General features: G+C 47.9%; 1 protein-coding gene across 2 annotated transcripts in view; it reads right to left on the reverse strand.

The window, feature by feature from the left end:
- CASP7 (caspase 7) overlaps positions 1–19,831 on the reverse strand; it is a 30,191-nt gene extending 10,360 nt beyond the window's left edge. For both annotated transcript variants that reach the window (XM_072805250.1, XM_072805249.1), the window contains exons 1-2: positions 19,698–19,831; positions 12,173–12,282 (exon numbers count right to left, since the gene is read on the reverse strand). In XM_072805250.1, the coding sequence (XP_072661351.1) occupies positions 12,173–12,282 (110 nt within the window). In that variant the 5' untranslated portion in view covers positions 19,698–19,831. The remainder of the gene's footprint in view (positions 1–12,172; positions 12,283–19,697) is intronic.
- Between the last annotated feature and the right edge of the window lie 7,252 nt (positions 19,832–27,083).

Below are 27,083 nucleotides of genomic sequence, written 5' to 3' on the forward strand. Positions count from 1 at the left end.
CTACTTCTATCTTCTGCAGTGTGAATTATTCTGAAACTGTACAACAACATCCAAGTACTAAACACACTGTGATTTTTTTAAAGCTGTCACTAGCCCATCCACAATGATGAGCAAAACAAAACCAGTGAGCATCTTTTATAAGAAAAACAGGGTTGGTTATAAGTTACATGGAAAAAAAGACTCCACTTCTACCAGAATAGATTTGGAAAACACTTTTTTTTTTAAAGGATTCCAAAAGGGGAATAAGATACACACACTTTAAAGAAAATACTTCCCATGTTTATAAAAAGTACCTTAAAATTGAATATGAAATGTGTGATTCTTGTTCCTGGTAAGTATTTCAAAAGAGAGGGAATTCCCTTACCTAGCCTGCCCCCAATTTGAACCCTCATTTTTCAAAATGAAATAAGCATCTGCTTCCTCTTTCCGGATTTGAGTCAGTTCATATTTATTTTTCCTTCTTTTTGCTAAACCTGGGTCTTCCCAGACCACAGATATGTCTTAGGGAGCAGTCACGTCCATTGCATCAGCTTTGTCTTCTTCCTACAGTTGGCCTTGGGACAACTCCATCTGTAGCTTAACTTTGGGGAAGCAATCCCTGTGATCAGGTTAAAGCACGTAACTGGAGGGACAAACACAAGGAAGAAATGATTAAGATGCAGAAAGCACCAGGAAAAAAAGAAAAGAAGTGGGTTGGAGCCCACCACCTGATAGATACATTGTGTTAGAATCAGAGTCTGAGAGATCAGAGTTGGCCACCTACTAGCTGTGAGGCTTCCGGCACCCTCTCCCCCAGGGATGAGCACCCTCTCTGTTCTACTTTTCCTTCAAGACCCCAACGAGAGCAGTGCCTTTACTTCCATTTTGCCAATTCTGGCTGCAAGGCTGCTGCAGAGATATGAAGTACAGTGTCACATTTAGGAAGAGACATGATTTCTGAAAGACAAGTGTTCAAGGGTAGCTCCTGCTTGCTGCTTCTGCATGCACACAGGAGAGGGGTTTTGCATGAATATTCCTCTTGTGTGTGACACCTAATGCTATTTGGAAACACTTGTGGACTGGCAAGTTTTTTCCCCCTCTTCCCCCTGCTGCTCTTACTTCCAATGGTGAACCTTAATAGCATGTCTCAGTTAAAAGAGCTGGCTGGCAGACCTAAAATTTGTCCAGTTAGCCACTCCATCATGACGTGCAGGACAGCTGCAAAGATCCACTTCAGCCTCTACTTCCAGGTTGAACCATGAAGGGGAGGGTCTTTAGTCAAATTAACATAGTACTGCAAGAAAGCAGGAGGAAGTTCTCTATGTCCTGATGTGGGAGGATTTCCAAGACGTAGGTTCAGTATGAAAGAAAACAGAGGGGCAGGACAATGAGAACTGTGTATTATCCTTTGGGGGAAAACGAAGGGGGAATATTGTATCTTTATGGTTGCTTGTATTTGCATAAAGACTCTTGAAAGGTGACATAATGGATAAACCCATTAATTCCAGGGCCGGACTGCTGGTCTTTGAAACCCGATGGCACCATACAGCTGAGTGATCATGGGTAAGCTACTTAACCTCCCTATGCTTAGCTTCCTCCTCTGTAAAAAGGACAAAATTACACCTTCTGCTTCACAGCTTACGAACAAGTTGATAGTCACAAAGCATTTAGAACAGTGTGTGGCCTGGAGCAGATAGTACATAAATGTTATTATTATTACTAATGGTATTTGTTGTCTATCATAAAGAGTGGTCCCCTGCGTAATAGGGGGCCGGGGCCAGGGTGGCAGGATGGAGGAAGAATTTGACTGTATCTCCTTTTTAGTACATGTGAATAAGTTAACTAATCAAAGGATTAAAATAAAAATTATATAGTAGTTAAACATCACCTGCTGCAAATGGATTTAATTATCTGGCCTATTTTGGAGATTACTGGATTCCTACTTTTTTGTGCCACTCGTTGAAAGGGCTCCTGAGAGACCCCGTGATTCTGTTTTTCACTGTGATTTCACATGTGATTGGATTCCCTAGCCTTTTGGGCTGCTGCTTCCTCTCCACCTCAGTAACAACGGCAGCCATAAATATGGTCATAATAAGTACCATTTCAGAATCCTCACTACCATGTACACATGACCTCAAATGGTCTTTATAACTCTGTAAGGCACTGGCCCCATCTCACAGGAAAAGAGGACATTAGCTTGTCCAAGAACACAAAGCCAGACAGGGGTGAGAGCACAGACTCACTCACAGGTCCAACACCAAGTCCCCTATTCTAGTAGTTCTCACCTCTGTTAAAATCCAGATTCCTGGGCCTCACCCTAGACTTAAGAGAATCAGAGCCAGGCCTGTGTGTTTTCCTGGAGATGCTCACATCCTCTGATGTCAGAGGGCCTCAGCACTAGCCTGTCTTCCCACCTCTTGGGTCCTCTTTTTTTTTTTTTTTTTTTTTTAAGGTTTTATTTATTTATTTGAGAGAGAGCATGAGCCAGGGGCTACGGGGGCAGAGGGAGAGGGAGGAACAGACTCCCTGCTGAGCTGGGAGCCTGACGTGGGACTTGATCCTAGGACCCTGAGATCACGACCTGAGCTGAAGGCAGACACTTACCAAATAAGCCTCCCATGAACCCTTGTGTGGACCCTCTAGACTCTAACCTTCCCCTGCTGACCCCTGCACAGGACAGAGAGCTAGCTTGCCCCCTCCTGTCAAAGGCCACTTTCAATGTGGGTGCTGCCTTTGGTACCTTTGGTTCATGGCCAGGAGGTGGAACCAGATACATGGTGGAAGGTGGAAGGTGCCCCTGGGCAGCAGCGAGACTGGATGCGGGGTCATGGGTGTGATTTACAACTGTCTGTGAAACCTGCAACGTCTCCTGGGAGGGCAGTCACACAGAGCTTGAAGCTGAAGTTACTCTGACAGCACAACCGAAATGCTTCCAGGAAATGCCACCCTGCATGCAATGCCACCCCCACTTCTCCTTTGTTTGCACAGTGTTTGGAGAGTCCCCTGCACTGCCCTGGTGGCGCAGTAACTCAGAGTCGGGGAGGGAAGCTTTGCAATCCTAGTGCCAGCAGCTTATAAAGAGTTACTGTCTGTTTGGAAATCAATTGCCAGGGCCAAGCAGATCATCAGATAAACAACTGCCCTCGGACAGGAATGAGGGCCTCAAGGGCTCCAAAGAGATTGTGCTAATTAATTAGCCACTGCAGGAAGATGGCAACAGTCCACAGCACAGCAGGTTTGCCCAGCGGTGGGGAAGGAGAAGGGTACTAAGAAGCTTTCAAAGATCCAGATGAGAAATTTCTTCAGCTGATGATCCTCCTCTACCCCTCAAGATAAGATCTTCTAAAAGTAGTCATTCTTGTAGTTCTAAGTTCATATGACTTTTCTGCAGAAGATCCTGGAACATGTATGCACTGCTATGGCACAGACCCCAAAAAGGAGGGCATGAGCTTCTTCCTGGACTAGGTCAATGGAGACCAGCCTTTTTCCTGAATCTGACCAAGAGGGCAAACGGTGGAAGAGCCACTTCCCATTTCCCTACGTCACCAGCAACAAGTATCAATAATATTTGTGTAATGTTTTATGCTTTACGAAGCCTGTTAATACTCACTATCCCATTTATTCTGCAAAGTACAGATGAGGGGTACAGAAAGACATTGCAAATACAAGCTGGCCATGGTATTTTTTAAGTCAGATTCTATTATTTCCCATTTCTACCTGCTTGCTTGCCCCCCCACCCCCACCCCTTCTCCTCTGCCTTTGCTAATTCTCTGCTGATAAATCCAGCTTTTATCTTGACCTTTTTCACCTTATGAAGACTTTGGCCAAGATTACTATGCCAAAGAAGAAGAAGAAGAAGAAACATGTGTTTTGAAACGTGCTATTAAGGATAAGGATCATGGTAAGCCAGAACAGTGAATTAAAAGTTCTAAATCCTCTTAAAAGCTCCTGTGTTTCATAACTGGCTACAGATTAAAAAAAAAAAATCTGGCCATAAAATCGCTGTTCTTTGGGCCAGACAAGCAAGAGTGCAATAACCATGATAGCCTAGCAGAACAACGTAGCAAGTGTTCGCAAGTGTGAGCTAAAATGCAATGGGTGGTTAATTTACTGCAATGCTTCCTAACCATCTTTCTTGTTTCTAGGTGTTGCGTTTCCTCACCAGTAGGAGCAAGTGCCATTATCTTCTCTTCCCAGACATATTCAGATAAGCTCAAATCTCTGCTAGGAACACAGATAATGACAGCATTGATTATTAGGAAGAAACTAGATGATCCTAACTTCTTAGGTTAGAGACCCATTTTTTTTTTTTTTAAACCTCAGATTCCACGGAGTGAGGCCAACTCAGTCATTTCAACAAAGTCAAGAGGCAAAAAAATTACAACCAAGCTCTGATGGTTATTTGTACAAAAAGACATCCTTGGAGAGCCTACAGCAACTCATACCAGGAAACATCACAGGATAAAAATACTCTGCCTACTTTATGAAGAAGTAAAAAAACTCAGAGAGTGCACAATGAATTTTTACAATCCATTCTGGGTGTGAGTATAATTTTCCCCATCACCGGAGTGGATAAATACAGGTTTTATCCTCTTACAGGATCCCCTAGGCTGCTGGAAATGTGAATTATACCTTTCTATATTCGGAAGGGAATAGAAACATGCAAACCTGCTACTGTTTATTTTCTAAAACGTCTCCATGAATAGGATCCCCAGAAGCTCTATCTGTTTGCAGACATTCATCAGCAGGAAAGTAAACACACCACCAGGCACACATTTCCCCAGGGCTGTTTCATTCGGAACTAGAGCTCTGGTTTTCGTAGCTGCTTTGTCTAAATATTTTTGGGATGATTCATTCATGGTTTCAACATTTTAACAGCGGGTATCCCCGACAGTCCGGACATACCAAGTCACAGAGTGAGGCAGAGAGGAAAGGAAAGAGTGAAGGTGGTACCTCGTGTCTCCATCCGCAAGCACCCCCCTGTGCATCAGAACTAGGCTTCGCCCAGCAACTATGGGCAGCGAGTTTCCTTCTTCTCTGTAATAATAAAAACTCAACATGCTCGGGGCTCAGCAGGGGACAGCAGACTGGAACAGCCCGCCCAGCCCTGAAGGCCCGTGACTGAATCAGCAGTGAACTGCACGCTAGAGTTTTCCATAGGACCATTCACACTGAGGCTGGGAAAGTCACACTGGCCTCCCCTTCTCTGCTGACCGGCAGAAATGCCCAGGCTCCACACTGCTGCATCCTCCCCACCCCGGGACAGCTCCCTAGGGACAAAGTGACTTTCTAGGAGCATAGAATCCAAAGTGGGTGGGGGGAACCCCAGATGTCCACAAAGATGCAGCCAGAAGCATCATTTTAAGAGTGATAACATGGAAACAGGGGAATGGCTAAGCAAGAGACTGAGTATCAGAAGAACAAAATCCCACACAGCTATTTAAAGTGATGAGCATGCAGATGTGGGTGACCCACCAAAGTGCCAGTCTACAAAAGGTGGCAAAACAGTACACGTGGAAATTGCAAAAGTGGAAAATTATATGTAAGTAAATGAACAAAAATAGGAGGTGACTTCGTGGAGGATCACTGTTCAAATTCTTTGGGTTATTTTTCTCCTTATAAAGGTGCTCAAGGTACTAACACAAATGAAAGAAAAGGTGGACCAAATGGCCTTAATTTTCAAATAAGGCATATAAACTTTTTTAATGGTCTGGAGTAAAGTGAATGGTCTCGCAGTTACTGTACCTCCACATGCAAAGAGGAAAATGTGGACACATAAAAATGAAACAATTATTAAGCAATGTTTCAACATTGCTTTTCTCAACTTCCTGGTTCAAGGGCTTGGGCAGTAGAAGGGTGTGAAACTGAGAGAGAGGAGCTGCAGCACCTGCTACTCTAGGCAAACCCAACCAATTGCTGTCCTCAGGTATAGAGAAACTTGGCTCTGTACATTCTTTTCTGAAATTCAAATTTGCAAACATACACCTACTTTGAGAAACAGAGTTGCTTAAAATATGCTAGGGAGAAAGAGTCTTTCCCCCAAACTTATCTACATACACGTTTCCCTCCTCCCCTTTGAAAATGAAATAGAGAGACCTCTGACAATAAAAATTGATAAAAGGGGCACCTGGGTGGCTCAGTCAGTTAAGCGACTGACCCTTGATTTTGGCTCAGGTCATGATCTCAGGGTCATAGGACCAAACTCCTAATGGGTGGGGCTCCGTACTGGGCTTGTAGCCTGCTGAAGACTCTCTCTCTTTCTCTCTCTCTGCCCCTCCACCCCCTGCTTGTGTTTGCCTTCTCTCTCTCTCTAAAAGAAAGAAGGAAGAAAGAAAAATAAATAAAGAAAAATATTTTGATAAAAGACTAAAAAAAAAAAAAAAAATCAGCCAGGGGTAAATCAAGAACAGAATTCCCTTTCAATAGCCTAGAACTGATGTCTGTATTATGGCTGCAAGCTCCAGAACTTAGAACGGCTAACAGGACGGCCCGCGTTCTTACAGTCACTGCATTTATCTTTTCCACTTTCAGAGGAAAGGCAGAGCAATTCTCCACAACAGGTGCATGTTAGACAACACCCAGAACTCCAGCGAGCTCGGAGTTTGAACATGCAGGGCCACACTGTACATCTCTTACTTGTGACCACATGTGTCCTGGGGAAGCAACAGGCCTTCTAAACTAAGAAGCTTTAGTTTCTTTTCTTTTCTTTTTTTTTTTTAAGATTTATTTATTTATTTATGATAGACATAGAGAGAGAGAGAGGCAGAGACATAGGAGAGAGAAGCAGGCTCCATGCTGGGAGCCCGATGCGACTTGATCCCGGGACTCCACAGGACCATGCCCTGGGCCAAAGGCAGGTGCTAAACCACTGAGCCACCCAGGGATCCCCAGGAGCCTTAGTTTCAAAGTACTTTTCTTCTTCTTTCTTCTTCTTCTTCCTTCTTCTTCTTCTTTTTAAGATTGTACTTATTTATTTTAGGTGGGGAGGGGCAAAGGAAGAGGGAGAGAGAATCTCGAGCAGACTCCCCGCTGAGCACAGACCCTGATGTGGGAGCTCGGTCTCATGACCCTGAAGATCATGACCTGAGTGGAAACCAAGAGTCTGACACCTAATCAACAGAGCCCCCCCCGGTACCCCTCAGAGTAACTTCTCTATGACTAAACTTACTTCCAGAAGAGTGTTTTAACATTTTTATTGAAAATGAAAACCCGGTCATTTACTTTCCTTCTTCATTTTTTTCTTTTAACCGTACAGCTCATTTTTCCCCTTCTGGGAGAGCCATAACCTAACATGACTGGAGATATTCTACATGTGCGGAGCTTCAAGGTTTCTAGATCCTGTGTCCATGCTTTAGAGGTGTGGCTCCCTGCTCCTGTAATGGGTACTTGGCTTTCTTTACCAGAAAGCCCATCGCTAGCCCTGTTGGAAAGCTGTCCATCCCTCAGCTGAAGTGAAGCAGAAAGGGAGCACTTTCAATGAAGAATTAAATTTGCTGACCCAGCTGGGTAGGAGAAAAAAACCGCTCTGCTGGTAGATTACTGTGGTTGAAAGGCTCTACGCCACTGCAGTCGTGACTGGCACTTGATTTAAGGGGTGGAGCACTGGACCCAAGTTAGACCTGGGTCTTGGTCTTGGTCTTGCTGGGTGACTATGGGTAAAGCACTTAACCTCTCTGGTCTTAACTTTCCTTGACCATTGGAGGTGGGGACTGGACAAAGCACGTTTTCAGGAGTCTTCCAGTTTTAACATTACAATGGTATGATTTCTTCCCCATCAGGAATGACATATGGTTTCTTCATCAGGCAATTCAGCAAGCGGATGGTTACTTTATTCAATTCTCACAAACAATCCCATGGAAGGCATTCACATCCCTATTATGCAAATGAGAAAACAGGCTCGACAAAGTCAAAGGACCTGCTAGCCCCTCAACTGGTGATTGGGAGGCCAGGACCAGAAGCTGGGATGTCAGCCTCCATATCACCCCTGCTCCCTGCTGTCGTTTTAGGTGGTGTCATCACTGCTGCAAATACAGCAGTCAACCTCTAGTACCGTTTATGTACAAATTCGGGAGCCAGGCATCCAGTGCTCTGCAGTCTGAATTTGAAGACTTCCTTTATGGAAAATCAACTCCCTGGGTATATTTTAACATTCCTCTTCTTTTGGGGTACCCAGCCAGACCTAGCCCCTTTTAACCAGAGTGTGATCAAATGGCTTTTGCTTCATTTGGAACATAGTCTTTGGAATGAGCTCAAGGTCTGTGATCTTTGTTCTTTTCTCTAATTCCAAAGCATTGCTTCTTCTGAAACATCCTCCCCTCCACAGGAGAAGACAAGCCACCTGGATCTTTCTTATAATTCTACAAAGAACACATAGTCTTATAGGAATCTGTTTACATACAGCCCTTAGCTGGTGGAGAAACCCGAGTAGCAATGGAGGAGAAAGAGTTAGAAGCCAGTGGCCTTCCCTAAATACACTCAAGGAGCACAAAGGGAGGAACAACACAAGGATGACATGAAGCAGAAAGCCCAGGGGAGCTGAACAAGTGTCTCAAAACGTGGGAGTTTATCAAGTTTTGAAAACGAGGATTTCCCCCAGCCCCCTTCCCTTGGGAAATGGAAGGATAAACACACCCCTCTGCAGGGACACAGAAGGCTGTGGGGAAATCTGAGTGGGTAAAATCTGTTTGCTACTTTGTCTTCTATTTCTAATTAATACTGACCTTGGGCGGAATCGAGAAAGGTTCCTCTGATTTCACAGCTCCACTGTGCCCCAGAGAGGACATGCAGGAGGCTGCTGGGCAGGGGCCGTCTTGCACCTGCCATGGCTCCCGGTGGTGTCACCAGGTCCAAACTCACCCTGTCCATGGGCCTCCACCCACATCCCAAGAACCTGTCCTTTGAGGCACAGTCTGATCATCACTTTCATTGTGGCCTGGCCCTGGCAGGCAGGCTCTTCCTATCCCCTACTAACTCCAATTCCAATGCATCAGGTTCTCCCTCCTCCCTCCCTCCCTCCCTGCCCCTACACCCCACGCTTCCCAGTACACTACAGTTTTCAGCCGTTTCTGTAGCTGCGCTTAGACACTCAGTAACAACATGAGTTTACACCAGGGCAGGGACCACACCACTACCCTGGAGGGCAGGTACCCTGTGCCAGGAGCTAGGGTTACCTTGAAGCCCTCTTCAAATGCACAGAAGATTCTAGGCCTCGTTCCATAAACTGTGGTTCATAATGAATGGACACACTGATTTCTTCTAAGTTGTTTCTGTTTACAAGTCCAAACATTTTTATTCATTTTAAATTAATATCTTGAATATTTTTCCTTTGTGGTTTCCTGTGTTTTCCAAATGTTCTTCAGTGATGAGGAAATTAGAAAATACTTTAATAAAATTAGTGGGGTTTTTTGTTGTTGTTTTGTTTTGTTTTTTAAAGTAAGTTAAAGAACAGCCGGGTTTACTCAGGGCCCAACAGAATGGAAATAAAACGATGCTGTGGTGCCATCTAGTGACACTGAGGTGACAAAGCCAAGATAAGTCTGAAAGCTTAAAACTGCCAGGGGCCAAGGAGTCCTCCCAAGGCTCTGGGGAGAGGAGACTTCTTTCTCATTTCCCAGAATCCCTGAGGTCCTCAGGGGAAGGCGAGTGTCTTCAATTACAAATGGGCAGGAGGTGCCAACTGTCCCCCCACCTTGCCTTACCTGACAGTAATTCTGACACTTTGGAGAAGGGAGCTGGAGATGGGATAGGCTGGGTGGGGTCCCTGCCATCAGGGGTGGAGAGTACTGGAAGTAGCTCCTGACTCACCTACACACCTGACAGGTGGGATACTTCTTGTCCTGCACTCTGCTGAGGGGACTACGGGAGCGGGTGCCATATTCAGGTCACCGCAGTGAGTGAAATTCAGCGGAAGAAACAATCCCCGTTAGAATCTCAAGACACAGAGCTGGAGGTGCAGGGAGTCGACAGGCCAGGTGTGACCGTGGACACCTGCTCTTTGTGGCAAGTCCCGTTGTTCAGAGTTGCACTTAGAGTCTTGGCCCATCACAGGCCAAGTCCCTGGCACCACCCAAAACTGTCATGTTCTCTTGCGCAGCAGAGCCAAGGTAGCAGGAATGTTCAGGGAAATTATGAAAGGTGGCAAACGCTGGTGCCATTCTGACACTATGACAATAGAAATAGGGATTTCTTCACTTCTTTCTCTAATCAGAGGGCTCAGGGGTCAGCAGATGACTTCCACTCTTCCTTGGGGTTCAGGTGCCACTTTCCTCATCGTCTCTCCCCTCTTCGGCCATTCCTTCCTTTTGGTCACAAAGTCCCATTCCTTTTACCTCTGGGACCTGTGGCATCTCTGGGGGTCCGGCCGCTCCTCTCCACCTGATGCATCTTGCCCCCAAGAGCTGCAACAGCTCCCTGCCCTCTTCAGGGTCTGCCCCGCACTGCAGCTCTGGCAATCCTGAACGATTCTTTTTCTTTTTTCTTTTCTTTTCTCTTTTCTTTTCTTCTTTCTTTCTTTCTCTTTCTTTCTTTCTTTCTTTCTTTTTTTGGTAAGTAGGTATGGTTGATTAAGTCACTCTACTTTTTTTCTTTTCTTTTTTTTTAATTTATTTGAGAAAGAGAGTGAGCACAGAGGGAGAATGAGAGGGAGAAGCAGACTCTGTTGAGCAGGGAGCCTGGCGTGGGGCTTGTTCCCAGGACCCTGAGTTCATGAGCTGAGCTGAAGGCAGACGTTGAACAAACGAAACAACCCAGGCACCCCTATTTTTCTCTTTAAGATTTATTTAAGAGAGAGAGTGTGTGTGTGTAAATGTGCAGGGGTAGGGTAGGGACAGAAGGAAAGGGAGAGAGACAACCTCCAGAAGACTGTGCTGAAAGAGGAGCCCAGTGTGGGGTTTGATCTCATGATCCTGAGATCATGACCTGAGCAGAAACCAAGAGCCAGTCATTTAACTCAGAGCCACCAGATGCCCCTAAGTCACTCTACTTCTAAAATTCTTTCATGACTTCCTTGCTCTTAGGATTGATTCCAAATCCTTAATGTGACTTACAGGCAAGCCCTTCTAAATCTGGCCCCTGCCTATTTCTCCTGTCTCCTCTTCTGCCAGCCATCCACATCCCACATTCCTGCCAGCACACACCACCACCCTGATCTCAGGCACCCACCCACCCCCTCCCCAACTTCTTCTCTCTATCAAGTCTCAGCATACATCACATCTCCCAGGGGACATTCCTTCACCCAAGACCAGGGTGGGTCCCTTTTTCAATTTTACTCCCCAAGTGCCCTGCTCTGTCCTGCCTCCATGCCAGCAGCATACCTCAGTTTCTTGTTGCATAGCCGCCTTCCCTGCAGGAATGTGACTGTCTGGGGCTGGGGCCATGTGGATCTTGTTGACCTTATTTCCAGCTGCAGCCCTAGGCCAAACACAGAGCCTGGCACATTAAGGCAGCAGCTGAGAGTCCTAGTTGAGAGCTTGGTGTGAGAGACAGGTGAATGCAGGTTCAAATTTGGTACAGGAGACTTCTCTCTGTTGCTCCATAGATACTTAATGAGTGAATGAAATAATGAATTAGTGACCCAAAATGGCATCTGACATAGTTAATGTTACTTATTTATATATTTAAAGATTTTATGAGAGATATAGAGACTGAGAGCATGAGCAGGGGGAGGGGCAGAGGGAAGAGAAGCAGGTGCTCCATTGAGCAGGGAGCTGGAAGCAGGCTCAATTCCAGGACCGCGGAATCATGACCTGAGCCAAAGGCAGATACTTAACCGACTGAGCCACCCAGGCACCCCTGACATGGTAATTTTAAAGCCAGATGAAAGAACCTTCCATCTTACTTACGTAAAAAAGAAAGGAAAAACCTAAATTTTAAGGGTATATCACAAATCCAAGTAGAAATTTATGTGAATCAACTGTCTCCTTGGTAGGTGGTCTGTGCATCATGTAATATAGGGCAGGGCACCCCCGTAATTTCATTTCCCCTGCACCTGGGCTTGCCCTGTGAGACAGGGAGCGCACATGGGAGCCCTCCTGTTGTCACATACAGCTGACAGGACTCTGTGCAAATCTTCTACGCTCAGCACAGGTGTCCTGCCCAGAACGTCCCCCTCCCCACACACGTGCAGAATGGCAGAGGCATAGTGGGCTGAGGAAGCCCAGGGCCCCTCTTTTATCCTGCAAAGAAGGAAACTTACCTGAAGAGTGATGGGACAAAGGAGGACCGGTCTGGCCTCGCATCAACTGCATCTGGGCTTTCTGAGTCCCCAGCTGCCTGCTCCATACCACAGTCTTGATCATCTGCCATCTGGAAAGAGAAAAACAAACCAGAACATTGGTATCTAGCGGCATTGCTGGCCTCAGGATATTTTTAAGCAGCACTTCCTAGGTGTTAACAGTTTTTAATTAAACCTGGAGGTGAGCAATCTTGCATACACAGGCTCTAGGGCTATTGCATCAACAATTCATTCAAATGCTTGAGCACCAACTTTATTTCAGGCACTGTTCCAGAGATGGATGAGACAGCAGCAAAGGAAACAAAATCTGTGCCCTTAGGGAGCTTCTCATCCGACATCCAAGATTTTGTTAAAAGTTCCCTGTGTATAAGAAGCTGTGGATTTTTTGTTTCTTGGGTGATCTATAAAGAACTTCTTAAAATCAACACCCAAGAAACAAAAAACCCAATCATGAAATCGGCAGCAGACATGAACAGAAATTTCTCCAAAGAAGACATATACATGGCCAACATGCATATGAGAAAATGCTCTGCATCACTTGCCATCCAGGAAATACAAATCAAAACCACAATGAGATACCACCTCACACGGGTGAGAATTGCGAAAATTAACAAGGCAGGAAACAACAAATGTTGAAGAGGATGTCGGGAAAGGGGAACCCTCTTGCACGGTTGGTGGGAATGTGAACTGGTGCAGCCACTCTAGAAAACAGTGTGGAGCTTCCTCAAGAAGTTAAAAATAGAGCTACCCTATGAACCAGCAATTGCACTACTGGGGATTTGCCCCAAAGATACAGATGCAGTGAAACAGCAGGACACCTGCACCCCAATGTTCATAGCAGCAAGGTCCACAATAGCCAAACTGTGGAAGGAGCCATGATGTCCTTCAACAGGTGAATGGATAAAGAAGATGTGGTCTATATACACAATGGAATATTACTCAGCCATCAGAAGAGATGAATACCCATCATTTGCTTTGACGTGGATGGAACTGGAGAGTATTATGCTGAGTGAAGTAAGTCAATTGGAGAAGGACAATCATCATATGGTTTCACTCATACGTGGGATATAAGAAATAGTGAAAGGGATTATAAGGGAAAAGAGAGGGAACTGAGTGGGAAAAATTAGAGAGGGAGACAAACCATGATAGATTCCTAACTCTGGGAAACAAATAAAGGGTTGTGGAAGGGGAGGTGGGTGAGGGGATGGGGTAACTGGGTGATGGGCATTGAGGAAGGCACTTGATGGGATGAGCACTGGGTGTTATACTATATGTTGGCAAATTGAATTTAAATTAAAAAAATGAAAAAAAAATAAATAAATTTAAAAAATGTTTTAAAAAAAACAAGAAGCTGTGGAAAGTCCATCAAGGTCTGTAGCAACAAGAAACTCCCCCCATATTTCTGACAGGCTATAAAGTGCTCAGCCTTTTCCTGGCATCACTCAAACCCAATTAAAAAACAGTAGGAATCTGGGATGTAAGCTTTCTGTATTAGATTCTTTTATTACATGTTTCTACCAAAATAGATTTCCAGCAAGTTATTTTCCTACTCAAGAATCTTCAAGAGATCCCTACCGTCTAAAAAGTTCAAATCTGGGGCACCTGGATGGCTCAGTGGTTGAGCATCTGCCTTTGGCTCAGGTTGTGATCCTGGGGTCCTGGGGTCCTGGGATCGAGTCCTATATCAGGCTTCTCACAGGGAGCCTGCTTCTCGCTTTGCCTACGTCTCTGCCTCTCTCTGTGTCTGTGTCTCTCATGAATAAATAAATAAAATCCTCAAAAAAATAAAAACAAAAAAACAAAAAAAACCCCCCAAAGTTCAAATCTAAACTGATCTCCCTAGATTTTAAGACCCTTCATCATGGGATCCCTGGGTGGCTCAGTGGTTTAGCGCCTGCCTTAGGCCCAGGGCGTGATCCTGGAGTCCTGGGATCGAGTCCCGCATCAGGCTCCCTGCATGGAGCCTGCTTTCCCTCTGCCTGTGTCTCTGCCTCTCCCTCTCTCTCTCTCTCTGTCTCTCATGAATAAATAAATAAAACCTTACAAAAAAAAAAAAAAGACCCTTCATCATCTAGTACTGGAGTCTGCAAACTATGCCCACCACTTGTTTTTACAAATAAAGTTTTACTGAAAAACAAAGATACCCATTCGTTTATATATTGCCTATGGCTGCCTTCCTTTCACAACCAGAATTGAGCAATTGTGATCGAGACCATGTGGCCTAAGAAGCCTAGAATATTTACTACCTGGCCCTTTACAGAAAAAGTAGGGTCTCCTACTAATCTACTACTTTCTCTGCTTCAAAGAGTTAAAAATAACAGTAAGAATAGAAACTGACTGGGGTCCCTGGATGGCTCAGTTGGTTGAACTTCTGGTTTCCAGCTCAAGTAATGATCTCAGGGTGCTGGGATTGAGCCCCACGTCAGACTCCCTGCTCTGTGTGGAGTCTGCTTCTCCCTCTCCCTCTGCCCCTCCCCCCTGCTCGTTTGTCTTCTCTCTCTCTCTCTCAAATAAATAAAATCTTAAAAAAAGAATAAAAACTGACTCATTATTTATGTGTTTTATAAGCATTATCTTATTTAATATTCTCAATAATGCTGTTAGACCACCCCTGTGATCACTGCTTTTTGACACATGAGGTAGGTGAGGCAAGAAAAAGTTACATAGCTTGTCCCAAGCTACATAAATAATTAATAGTAAGACTTTGATTTGAAGCCAGCCATATCCACCCCAGAGGACCTCCCCCCCTTTACTATCATACCATGCACCCTCTCAGTGTCCTGAAGCATATTATGTTCATTTCAGGTTCTATCAGGGCTCATAGTTCTTTCTGGAAGTCACCACCTGTACATTCACTGGACATGACATCTTTGCCCAGCTCACTAATAAACAGTTTTCAGAATTCAGCTTAAATGTCACCTCCATAGGGAGGTCCGCCTTAATTACACCGATCTCATCAGCTCCTCCCACCCCCTTTCTCCCTGCCTTCTATTTTCACTCTGCTTATTGTTCAGCTCAAACACAACAATTCTAATCTCATCAGGGCAGAAGCACCCAACACACAAAAGGTGCTTACTGAATAAATATTAATTGAATGGAAAGCTGGAAGAAACCAATGTCCCAAGGGAGGAGAAACAGCCAAAAGGGATGTAACAGGTTGGGAGCAGAGCCTGTGCTAAAGTCCTTTTTCCTAAATCACGTCCTGTTTCCTTCCTGATGAAGGGCTCAACTTTTAGTAATGGAGGAAAGCCCCTCCAGGGCCCAATTTCTTCTGTTTTGATCTCTGAGAGATTGTAGACTGGGCCACAGTTGGCAAATGCAGGTCTGCATTCCCGTTAGGCTCACCCTGGGATGTTTTCACTGTCGGAGAACAAGAAGGCATCCACTTGACAGAACACATTGTGCCCCAGAGCACAAGTAAGGACTTCTGGAGGTGGGAAGGAGAAGGAATCCAGCTTGAGAGGAGGCGCCCAAGATGTCAACATGCCCACCTCATGGAATTCTGAGTGGCATTATCATGTCACCTTGCAGCTTACCTTAGTGGGGTGAAGAGAATGGGGGTGGGGGGGGGAGAGGTCCCACAGCAGCTCTCTACAATGACTGAGAGGAGCCATGTGGCCAACTTGTTTTTCAACACCTCATGAGCCCCCCCCACCATTGCCACCAATGAGTGGCTGGTTGGTGGCAGATTTTTCAGATTAGAGTGCAATGTTTCTTGAGAACAGAGATAGCCCCGTCCCTAAATCAAATACACATAAATTCAGGCATGCAGAAACTCTTCATAGTTTTTTTTTTAATTTTTTTTTTTTTTATTTATGATAGTCACAAAGAGAGAGAGAGAGAGAGGCAGAGACACAGGCAGAGGGAGAAGCAGGCTCCATGCACCGGGAGCCCGACGTGGGATTCGATCCTGGGTCTTCAGGATCACGCCCTGGGCCAAAGGCAGGCGCTAAACCGCTGCGCCACCCAGGGATCCCCTCTTCATAGTTTTCATTTCATCTCCTTTATGCAGACTTAGTTACTTTTCTTTTTTTTTAATATTTTATTTATTTATTCATGACAGACACAGAGAGAGAGAGAGAGAGAGAGAGAGAGAGAGAGAGGCAGAGACACAGGCAGAGGGAGAAGCAGGTTCCATGCAGGGAGCCTGACGTGGGACTCGATCCCGGGTCTCCAGGATCATACCCCGAGCTGAAGGCGCCGCTAAACCGCTGGGCCACCGGGGCTGCCCCGACTTAGTTACTTTTCATGGGCATTGTTGTTAGCAAAGCACAGAAACATTTTAAAAGATAACAAGTTAAAGTCATACAAGATTCATCAGAAAAAGACACTACCTCTGACATGTGGTCTTTAAGCCTTGAGCCTTTTGCGGATGCTAACAATGTGACCAACTTTTTAAAAAGGACAATCCTAAGCAAACAGCTCCTAAGAAAGCCAGATGTTTGTTCTGATGTTGCGGGGAATGCTGAGAAGAGTTTTGGCAACTCCCCTTCATTCACTCATTGAATATTTATTGGGGGGATAACACAGCAGGTTGTGTGCTAGGAGCAGAGGATGAAGCTGGGACCACATTGACCTGGTGCTGCCTTGACAGGGAGCAGGTTTTAATAAAAGGATGGCACAAATGTCGAGCTACCCTGTGGTGAGTGCCGCAGGGACCAACCATCCGAAGCCATACCAGGGGACCCTCCTGAGCCTCGGAGGAATTAAGGAGGGCTCTCAGGGAAGGAGATATTTGACCTGAGGTTTGAGAAGGGGAAGCAGAGAGGGCAGGGATGGGGTGCTGCAGGCAGAGGGGAACTGCACACACGCTCCATCAAAGCAGGGGTGCAGCTTAAAGTCCTTGTCCCTCCCAGCCACATGGAGGGGACTTTGGACTTGGCTACCAAGACATAAAATTCAGTCTCACTTCTATGGTTCAGTGTGGGAGGCTTTCCATGAGCTTTCCCCCCAAACACTAGGCAAGAGAGTCTTCCGTCTGAAACCTACGGCCTCTTTCTGGATTGATGCTGAGCACTGTGTAGGGGGACAGCAAACATTCAGTGACTTTCTTACTCCCATGAGGCCAGGCTTGATTTCTGGGGAAAATCAAGTTCACCCAGAACAAGGGTGCTGACCCAGCAGGGTGCCTGATGTCGGCCACATCATTTCAGCCAAGCCAAGATGTGGTGTTGACCCTGTATTTCCACTCATACTCAGAGCCCACCAGGAAAATCTATCTATCTCAGCTCTGCTGTGCCTAGATGGGGCAGGCCTAGTGTTGTTTTCCAGTGTTCATCCTCTTTTAGGGTTCAGGCCATAAAGAACAGTCAGCACACAAGTGCTCCTGCTCATCCAACAGCGCATCTGTCTTCAATTACACGTGTCGATCTTCTCTCTAAATGAATCAGTACGTGATGCACATAAAGCACTAGCACTGCCAGGAGCTCCACGTAAGCACTCCCGGTTAGCTCTTGTCATCCTTATTGTCATTAGTATCCAGTAAGATTCGAACTCTTTGCGAACAGAGAGTGTATCTCAACTAGAGTGTATCTTAATTACCCTTTTTTGTTTCAGTCATAGAAAAGTTCTGGACAGAACATAGTGGACACTCAATAAATCTTTCTTTTGGGCAGCCCTGGTGGCTCAGCGGTTTAGCGCCACCTGCAGCCCAGGGCATGATCCTGGAGACCCGGGATCGAATTCCACGTCAGGGTCCCTGCATGGAGCCTGCTTCCCTCTCTGCCTCTCTCTCTCTCTCTGTCTCTCTCATGAATAAATAAATAAAATCTTAAAAAAATATAAATAAATCTTTCTTTTTTTTTCTTTTAAGAGAAGGATGGGGGGAATTGGCAAAGGGAGAGCAGAGAGACAGATCTTAAGCAGGCTCCATGCCCAGCGCCGTGCCTGATGCAGCGGCTGGATCCTGAGATCATGACCCGAGCTGAAATCAAGAGTTGAATGCTTAACTGACTGAGTCACCCAGCTGTCCCGATAAATATTTTTTTAATAAATGTTTTAATTAAAATGTACTTAAAATGTTTAAATCATTCAGTGTCTGAATAAATTATTGACACAGGACAGAGAACACAACCAAGTTGAGAGCCCAGTCATGGGAAGAGCAGATCAGGGATTAAACTGGCTCCTCCATCTACTAGCCATGGGACCTTGAACAAAGGGGCTCAATTTCTTTGAGCCTCAGCTTCCTCATCTGTGAATTGGGAAGATAATGATGCCTAAGTCACAGGCTGTGAGATGAATGGAAAAACGCATGTAAAGTACTAAGTACAGTATAGCACGTTCTAGATGTTCAATAAACATTCCTTATTATCGCCACTGTCAGCAGAACTCAAGACCAAGAACACATTCAACTGCCAACCTTCACGGATATTTTAAGCAGCTTTTACAGAGAATGAAAAAATATTTCTCTGGTGATTGTTCCTAAACATGTTTTAATAGGCGACTGGTACATATCTGGTAGGAAATCACTTCTGGCTATATCCTGAACTTTTTTTCCATGAGTGGGAGGACTCATTGCATCTACTTCCTCTGAAAAGTGGCATAACGCAACTTGCCCCCACTCTTGCCCCAGTGAAGACAATCTCCCTAAAAGGCTCAAAGAGAAGCAGCCCTGAGGACCTTTCACCTTTGGCACTTGGAGAAGGCGCCCCTGGTACTTGGGTACCCCTGTCACCAGAGGCTCGCAGCACTGCTAGGAGGCTGGAGCCCCTGCCCATTGCAGAAGAAACCTGGGTTTCTTCAGAGAGTTTAAGTAACCTGCCCAAGGCCACACAACTAACAGGAAGCAGAGGTGGATTATGAACCCAGGTGAGGGCTGTTCATAGGGGCTGAAGGTCAGCAGCCCCTGAAGGAGGAAATAGGCTGTAAGTAAATAAAGGACAGGGCCACACAGTCCACCAGAGCAAGAGTTCAAGGGAAGAGCCTGAGCATGGCCCACACAGAGTAACCCACAGGTAATTTTACTGCTCCGTTACGATAAACTTGAACACAACGGTGAAAGGTTGCAAGGTCGACTGTGGTCCTGTTTTTTTCACCTCCTCAAGAGATCTTCAAGGGCCCTGCACCAGCGGCCCCAGGCAGGAGGTCAGCAGCTCCTGCACACTGAGCCCTGACCCAGGCCCTCCTGCTATATGCACCGGTGACCAACTTCCATCCTCCCGGCGCCCCCCAGGCCGCGATCAGCACCGTTCCCATTTGACAGACGGGCACAGCGAGGCCCGCGGCTGACTTAGAGCGGCGCGGGGACCAGCGCCCAGGGTGGTCCGACAGCGGGGCGCTCGCGGTCAGCCGGGCGAGACCGCCACCCCCTCCCTCCCGGCTCCCTCCACGCCCCCTTTCCCAAAAGCCGAGCTGCAGGGCTGTCCCGGCCCGCGGCCAGCAGGGAACCGAGGGCCGGCTGGGCTGGGCTGGGCTGGGCTGGGCGGAGCGGAGCGAGCTGGGCCGGGCCCTCTCCCCGGACTCGGCGCGAGGGGGGCCGCGAGGTTACCGTGTCCGCAGCGGCGGGCGGCGGGCGGCGGGGCTGGCGTCCGTGTCGGTCCCTCCGCGGATAGGGTCTGGGGCCGCCCGCAAGAAAGCGAAAGTGAAAGCCCGGGCGGCCGAGGGCGGAGTCGCGCGGGCCAGTCCCCGGGGCGGGGCGGGGTCGGGGGCGGAGCCGGGCCTGGGAAGGGGCGGGGCTGGAGGCGGGGGCGGGGCTTGAGGCGGGGCCTGGGGGCGGGGCCGGGGCCCGGGGGCGGAGTCGTGCGGGCCAGTCCCCCGGGCGGGTCGGGGTCGGGGTCTGGGGCGGAGCCGGGGGCGGGGCCTGGGGGCGGGGCCTGGGCCGGGGGCGGGGCCCGGGGGGCGGAGTCGCGCGGGCCAGTCCCCCGGGCGGGTCGGGGTCGGGGTCTGGGGCGGAGCCGGGGGCGGGGCCTGGGGGCGGGGCCGGGGCCTGGGGGCGGGGCCGGGGCCCGGGGGCGGAGTCGCGCGGCCAGTCCTCCGGGCGGGACGGAGCCGGGGCCGGGGGCGGGGCCGGGGGCGGGGCCGGGGCACCTCCTCCCGCTCCCGCGGCCGCGCTCTCCCCGCGGTGTCTCGCGCGCCCCGAGGCCCGCCCCCACGCGCGCCCGCGCCCTGCAGAACGCGGCGGGCCGCGCGCGTGGCCGGGGACGTGGCAGGCGCCCGGGCGCAGTTGGCCGCGCCCCCGGACGGCGCCCTCGGAGAGTTGGGAGAGTTCTCCCGCAGCCCCGGGAGAGCACCTGCACCTGCTGAGCCCGCGGCGGCGCCCGCAGCGACCCGGGGGCGCGCTCTGCACACCGGCCGCGCGCCGAAGAGCGCGCCCCGCGGACTCGGCGGCGCTCGAGGACCGGGCGCCCGCCGGGCTCCCCGCCTCCTCCCCTCCCGCTGCGGCCCCCGTCCGCACCCCCACTCGGGCCTCCGCACCCGCCGCGGGGACCCCGTTCCCACAGCCAGAGGGCGTTTCCCCCGCCGGGCCCCCGACCCTGGGAAGGGGGTGCTCGGCGCCCGCAGCACTGGAGTCCCCGTCTCCGGGGCCGGCCTGGAGCCGCCGGTGGGCGTGCGGTGTCCACTCGCGGGGGCGGCAGGACTCGAACTCCGCTCTCGGGTGGCGAGCTCCCGCCTCGCAGCGCGGCGAACTTGCCGGAGGTCCCTCCAGAGTAGTGAGCGCCCCCAAGTGCCGGCCACTGGGCATGGGGCCGTGACCCGGCCCACCGCGGGCGGGGCCTGCACGCCCCTGGTCCCGCCCCCCGCCCGGCTGCTGCTCCCACAGCCCCGCACTCTGCCTTTCTTCACCCTTGGGCCGAAGCCGGCGCCTGCAATGCCTTTCTCTCCAAGACGCCTCTGGGACAGCAACTAATTAACTAATGACGCGTTGAGGCTCTGAGAAGAAAGGACACTTTTTAAAAAAAAAAGATTTTGTTTATTTATTCATGATAGACATAGAGAGAGAGGCAGAGACACAGGCAGAGGGAGAAGCAGGCTCCATGCAGGGAGCCCGATGTGGGACTCGATCCCCGGCCTCCAGGATCACGCCCCGGGCCAAAGGCAGGTGCTGGACCACTGAGCCACCCAGGGATCCCCAAAATGACACTTTTATTTATACCAGAAATAATTGCGTTTAAAGAACTTCCTGGGCCTTGAATGAATGGAAACCTTCATGGCGTGAGATCGGGCAAGAACCACGTCTTGTCTTTTTGTTTGCTTGCTTTACCCTGGGCCTCAGACTTCAGTATTGTCTCTAGGATCTCGCCCAGGTGAGGACACTTTCTTGACTTAAGAAAGACTGGCCCCAGGTAAGTGTCAGGGCGTAATTATAATTTATTAACTTCTGCAAAAATTTTAAGCAGTCTCGTTACTTTTCCACTGACTGTGGAATAGGCCGAAAGTTTGTGTGCCTCACTCCCATTCATGTGTTGAAACTTGATGCTCAACGTGATGGTATTAGGAGTTGGGGCTTTTGGGAAGTGCTTAAATCATGAGGATGGAGACCTGGTGAGTGGGATTAGTGCCCTTCTAAAAAGAGGCTGGACAGAGCTTTCTGGTTCTTTCTACCCTCTAAGCAGAAGTTACTGTTTGCATCCCCAGGGAGGGCTCTTACCAGAAGCTTGTTATGCTGTCACCCTGATCTTGGACTTTCTAGCCTCCAGAATGGTGAGAAATCAATTTTTGGTGTTTATAAGCTACACGGTCTGTAGTATTTTGTTATAGCAGCCCAGACTGGCTAAGACAGGCTGCACTACTCTATCAATCATGTTTCTGAAATGTAAGTGGTAACTGAGTCCTGTAGACACTGAGATAATTTGCTTTTTGAAGGAATTTATTGTGAATCATTTAAGAAATGAAAACTCCCTATCAGTAAAGAAAATTAGTTACAGATCCATAAATTTAATTTAAATTAAATTTTTTGCAAGTTATTCATGAAAGAGAGTGAAACACAATGTTAGATTTTGGAAAGGGCTTTAGCAACAAATCCCTCTGCTCATTTTATAGGAAAAGAATCTGAGGCTCAGAGGAGTGGCCCCTATCCCAGACTTGGCTAGCGGCAGAGCCAGGACCAGGTTGCCTAAAAAATAATGAATTTTCCATTCACAAGAAGGCTCTAGCTACCATAGGTTATATAATGCAAACGTTAAAACGTACTGCACACAGGAATTCATTGCTGGCTCAGGAAAGATATGTTCTTTTTTTTTTAAGAATTTATTTATTTATTCATGAGAGACACAGAGAGAGACAGACACAGGCAGAGGGAGGAGCAGACTCCATGCAGGGAGCCCGATGTGGGACTCGATCCCGGGACTTCAGGATCATGCCCTGAGCCAAAGGCAGATGCTCAACCACTGAGCCACTCAGGTGTCCGTAGAAAGATGGTTTGAAGGAAAACTTTTTTTTTTTCTTTTTCAGTTCCTTAGTTCTTTCTTTTTGCACTTTCTTTCTGGTCTGGGGAACTGCAAAGTTATTGTTCACGGTATTAACAAATAAAATCGTGGGGCAATGGAAGGGAAGAAATAATTTTGAATTTTTCCCTTATAATAATTATACTTTGGATCTAAAAGACAATTCTAACTATTTCATGTATCTCTCCAATCTTGGCCCATGTCATTGTTTTAAGCTTCCTTTCCATACTCACATGATTGCCACATGAGTCTTCCTCTTCACCCTAGAAAAATCCCCCAACCTGATTATTCAGACGGTTTCCTGAGGGCTAGCCTCGTGGGTGCTCCTGGGCTGGTCCCTCTGGCACTTTCTTCTGGTCCTTCCTTCCAGTCCTCGTGAGCCCTCCTCCCAATAGGCACAGCACCCCCAAGGAGTGCCACCGGTGATACTTCTCCCATTCTTCATAGCACAGCTCAGGCCAGGCTGCAGGAGGAAGAAGTTTTGCTTCCTGGTTCTGGTGTGTCTGGTGTGCTCCTGGAGAACCAGGTTCTTATAGAAGTTTCCCCAGTGCCCAGCTACTGCTATGCTTGGTAGTCAGCAGAACCCAGCAACATTGGCACTCCTTCAGATGCTTTTGTAGCAGAATTCTCCCATTGAGATACCTCCCTATGAACAGCTCTCTCTAGTATCCAGAGGGTAGGCTTCCAGAAAGTTCTAGAGGACAAATTTCTAGCAAGTTCCACCAGAGTGGCACCACAGTGACTTCTCTGCCATCTAGTGAGCCACAGCCATACTCTCCAACAAGATTTGGATCTCAGCCTTGGGGTAGGGAGGGTGGGGTGCTCTCTATCCCAGCTCTAAGTTGGGGTAGCTGTTATGTTATGTTATGTTATGTTATGTTATGTTATGTTATGTTCCCACAGTGGTAAATAGCTCAGAATAATACATTTGACTTTATTAGCTCTTCTTTCTCTGGCTCACTCAAACTCTCACTCCTGCCTTATGGAAGCACTCCCCAAATAAACTATGTGCATCCAAGTCCTTGCCTAAGCTCTGCTTTTGAGGGAACCTAAACTAAGGTTGACACCCCCCTCCCCCCTCCCCAGCATTGGAGGAACAACTCCAGTCCAAGCAAAGTGACATGGCAAAGGGTAGGGAGATTTCTCCTCATTCTGAATTGGTCATCTCTGCAATTTTAAAACCATTTCACATCCACGGCCCTGGAGGGCACTGGAAATGACTCAGAGCCAGGAAGAATTACCTCATATTCTGGATGACAGAACCAAGGTACCAAAAGATCTTGCCCAGCTGAAGCCAGGGGGCCACCCTCAACTGGAGGAAATTGAAGAGCTGAGTAAGTGCTGTGTTTAAGTTCAAAAAGAAAATAAATTACACACATACTGAACACGACCGCCATTAATATAAAACAAAATGTGGGGTTTTTCACTGATCACAATCTCCCTACGAGTCAAGACTTTAAAAAGTCAAAGAAACATGGGGCAGTGTTGGCAGAAGCATCCAAACCGACGACCAGGACTCTCCACTGTCTGGCCCTGGGTCACCACAACCCAGCCCAAGTCCTGGGCTCTCTGCTGATCAGACAGCCTATGAGACCCCTCTCAGGAGGCACGTTAGATTGATGCAGCTTCACCTGTCTCAGGACCTGTGTCTGCTTGTGCCCATCCAGCCCCAGCAGGGGCAGCTAGCTCAGTGTGAGCTTCCATCTTCACAGGGGCACAGCCAACAGTATCTTTGGCCTTCTGTTGCCCCTGCTTTCTTCCCCTGTTGCTGTTGAGGCATGATGCTGGGGGATGCCATGAGCATACACAGAGCATGGACGTGCAGGGTATAACTTTCACCAAAGGGAGACAGGCCCATAGATACACTCTTCCGCCTTCCTTCCCATAGCAGGTGTTCCCTGTAGCAGTTGTTTATATGGCCTCTTGGAAGATGGGGATCAAGCAGTCCAATGCACCTCACATCAGCTCGTGGCTACTTTGACAATTAACCTTCCTATTGACTGTCACCTCTCTCCTGCGTCCTTACTTCTGCTCCCTGGGACAACCCCTCTGAATAAAGTCCTTGAACATGTTCTTTGCCTCATGTTGTGTTTTCTGGAACCCAAGCTAAAATGCGCTGAACCAATCCCAAAAGCCACAGGAATGTAGTGTGCTCATCAGCTAAGTCTTGAATGGGCTGAGGTAGTCACTGTGGCGGGCAGGTGGAGGGTACCTCTAGGGGATGTGAACGGGGTGGGATAGACGAGGGAGAGGTGGCCCATGGTCCCTTCCAGGCAAACAAGGGCCATGTGGATCTTACCCCAGCAGTGAGTGGTCACTGATGGTGTCCATTTCCAGTTCACTGGGGTTGTTTCTCCTCATGACTTCTGACACCTAATAGATGCCTTTTAAAAGCAGAAGTGATGGTACAAGTCAAATTCAAGCTGCTTCATTCTGGTAATTCTTGTTTTCATGAAGGTGACTGAGAAGCAGCAGCCACTGTCCTGGACAGTCACACCTTAGATGGAGAAGTGTTACATGGCCTTTACCTTAAATGAAACCTGACTGTAATTCTTCATCCCTCTGGACTGGGGTGGACTCCTTTCTCAGTGGTTCCTGGGACTTGTAGCCAGCTTCCCAGATCAAGCCTGAGAAGCCCGGTACAGAGAAGAACATAGGCTTTGCTCTTTGTTGTTCACATTCTCTTCAGGTGCCCTGTACCACCTGCCAGCATGGAAGTCTCCCAGAGCCAGGAGTCCCACCTAGGGTCTTCTTCCTGCTGAAAAAGCAGCCTTGGGCCCCACCATCTATCCGTGGGAGCCTCAGACTGCAGACTCTCCTTAGTGTCGGTGCATTTTTCACCTGCTTTACACCCCCACACACACCCTCACTGACTTCTCTCCACCTAGGGACCCCCAGCTATCATCGCAGAGCATTTGGACCAAAGGTCACTAAGTGGTAGCCTGGCCAAGTCCTGGACCCTCTACTGTCCACCCCCTGCCTCACTCCCAGAGCATTTGCAAAACAGGGACTTTGATGTGTAAATGCAGGTATTCGGCTTTTCTGGAAAAGTCACAGTATTTGGCAGCTCTGGGTACTGATTCCCTCATGATAAGTTGGCTGGGACTGAAGAGTGGTTGTGCATCAGATGGGGTGTTGCCTGCCCATTTCGGAAGGTACCTACCATGACCTGTGACTTCACCTCTGGCCTCTGTAGGCATTTTGGTTAGAGTATTACATTTGTTTCATTGATTCAGTAAGTACTTACTGAGCATCTTTTCTGTGTCAGGCCTTGTTGTAAGTACTAGAGATAGAAATGACAAGGACCGGGATCCCATTTTGATGGAATTTATATTTTGATAGAGGAGACAGATAATTTTAAAAAGGAGAGATTCTAACCTTCAACATGTCAGGTGGTAGCTAACTGCAATTAAGAACATAAAGCAGAGTAAGGGTCATAGGAAGTAGTGAGCTGAGGGATTGCAATAGGTGAGGTGCTGTCTTTTGTAAGCTGTTTCTAGAAGGTCTGGTTAAGGTGACACATAGTGGATACTGAAGGCAATGGAGGGGCTTCATGATGCCAGGAAGAGAGGGTTTGTCTTTAAGCTGCCCCACCGCAGGCCTGGGAGACAAGAGAATAAACAGACAGACCTTGGAAAGACCAGGATAACATAGAGGCCAAAACACAGAGTTCTAGAGTGTGCTTGCCTTTTTTTTTTTTAAGATTTTATTTATTAATCCATGAGAGACACAGAGAGAGAGGCATAAACATAGACAGAGGGAGAAGCAGGCTCCCTGCAAGAAGCCCAATGTAGGACTCGATCCCAGGACCCGGGATCACTACCTGAGCCAAAGGCAGATGCCTAACCACTGAACCCCCCAGGAGCCCCCTAGTGTGTGCTTATCTTTGCATTCTAGTAGAAGCTAAAATCAAATGAATATCTTAATCAGTTTTTACCCTCACTGTTGTAAACATTTTTTAAATTGTTCTTTTTTTTTTTAAAGATTACTTATTTGAGGGCAGCCCAGGTGGCTCAGCGGTTTAGTGCCGCCTTCAGCCCAGGGCCTGATCCTGGAGACCTAGGATTGAGTCCCATGTCGGGTTCCCTGCATGGAGCCTGCTTCTCCCTCTGCCTGTGTCTCTGCCTCTCTTTCTCTCTGTGTCTCTCCTGAATAAATAAATAAAATCTTAAAAAAAAAAAGGATTACTTATTTGAGATAGGGAAAGAGAGAGCAAGGATGAAAGCAGGAAGAGGGACAGAGAGAGAGAGTCTTCAAGCAGACTCTCCACCTAGTGTGGAGCTCAACACGAGGCTTGATCTCAGGACCCTGAGATCATGGCCTGAGCTAAAACCAAAAATTGGACGTTCCACCGACTGAGCCATCCAGGTGCCCCATATGGTAAACATTTTAATAGATAAAGCCAAAATTTCAAAAATGGTATTTGCCCTTCCCATGGATTGAACCAATCCTGTCTTATTCCTTACATTTTTGGGGAGCTGGCCTTTCTG

The sequence above is a fragment of the Canis lupus genome, chromosome 29 (assembly GCF_048164855.1).
Source record: "Canis lupus baileyi chromosome 29, mCanLup2.hap1, whole genome shotgun sequence".
NCBI classification, from domain to species: Eukaryota; Metazoa; Chordata; class Mammalia; order Carnivora; family Canidae; genus Canis; species Canis lupus.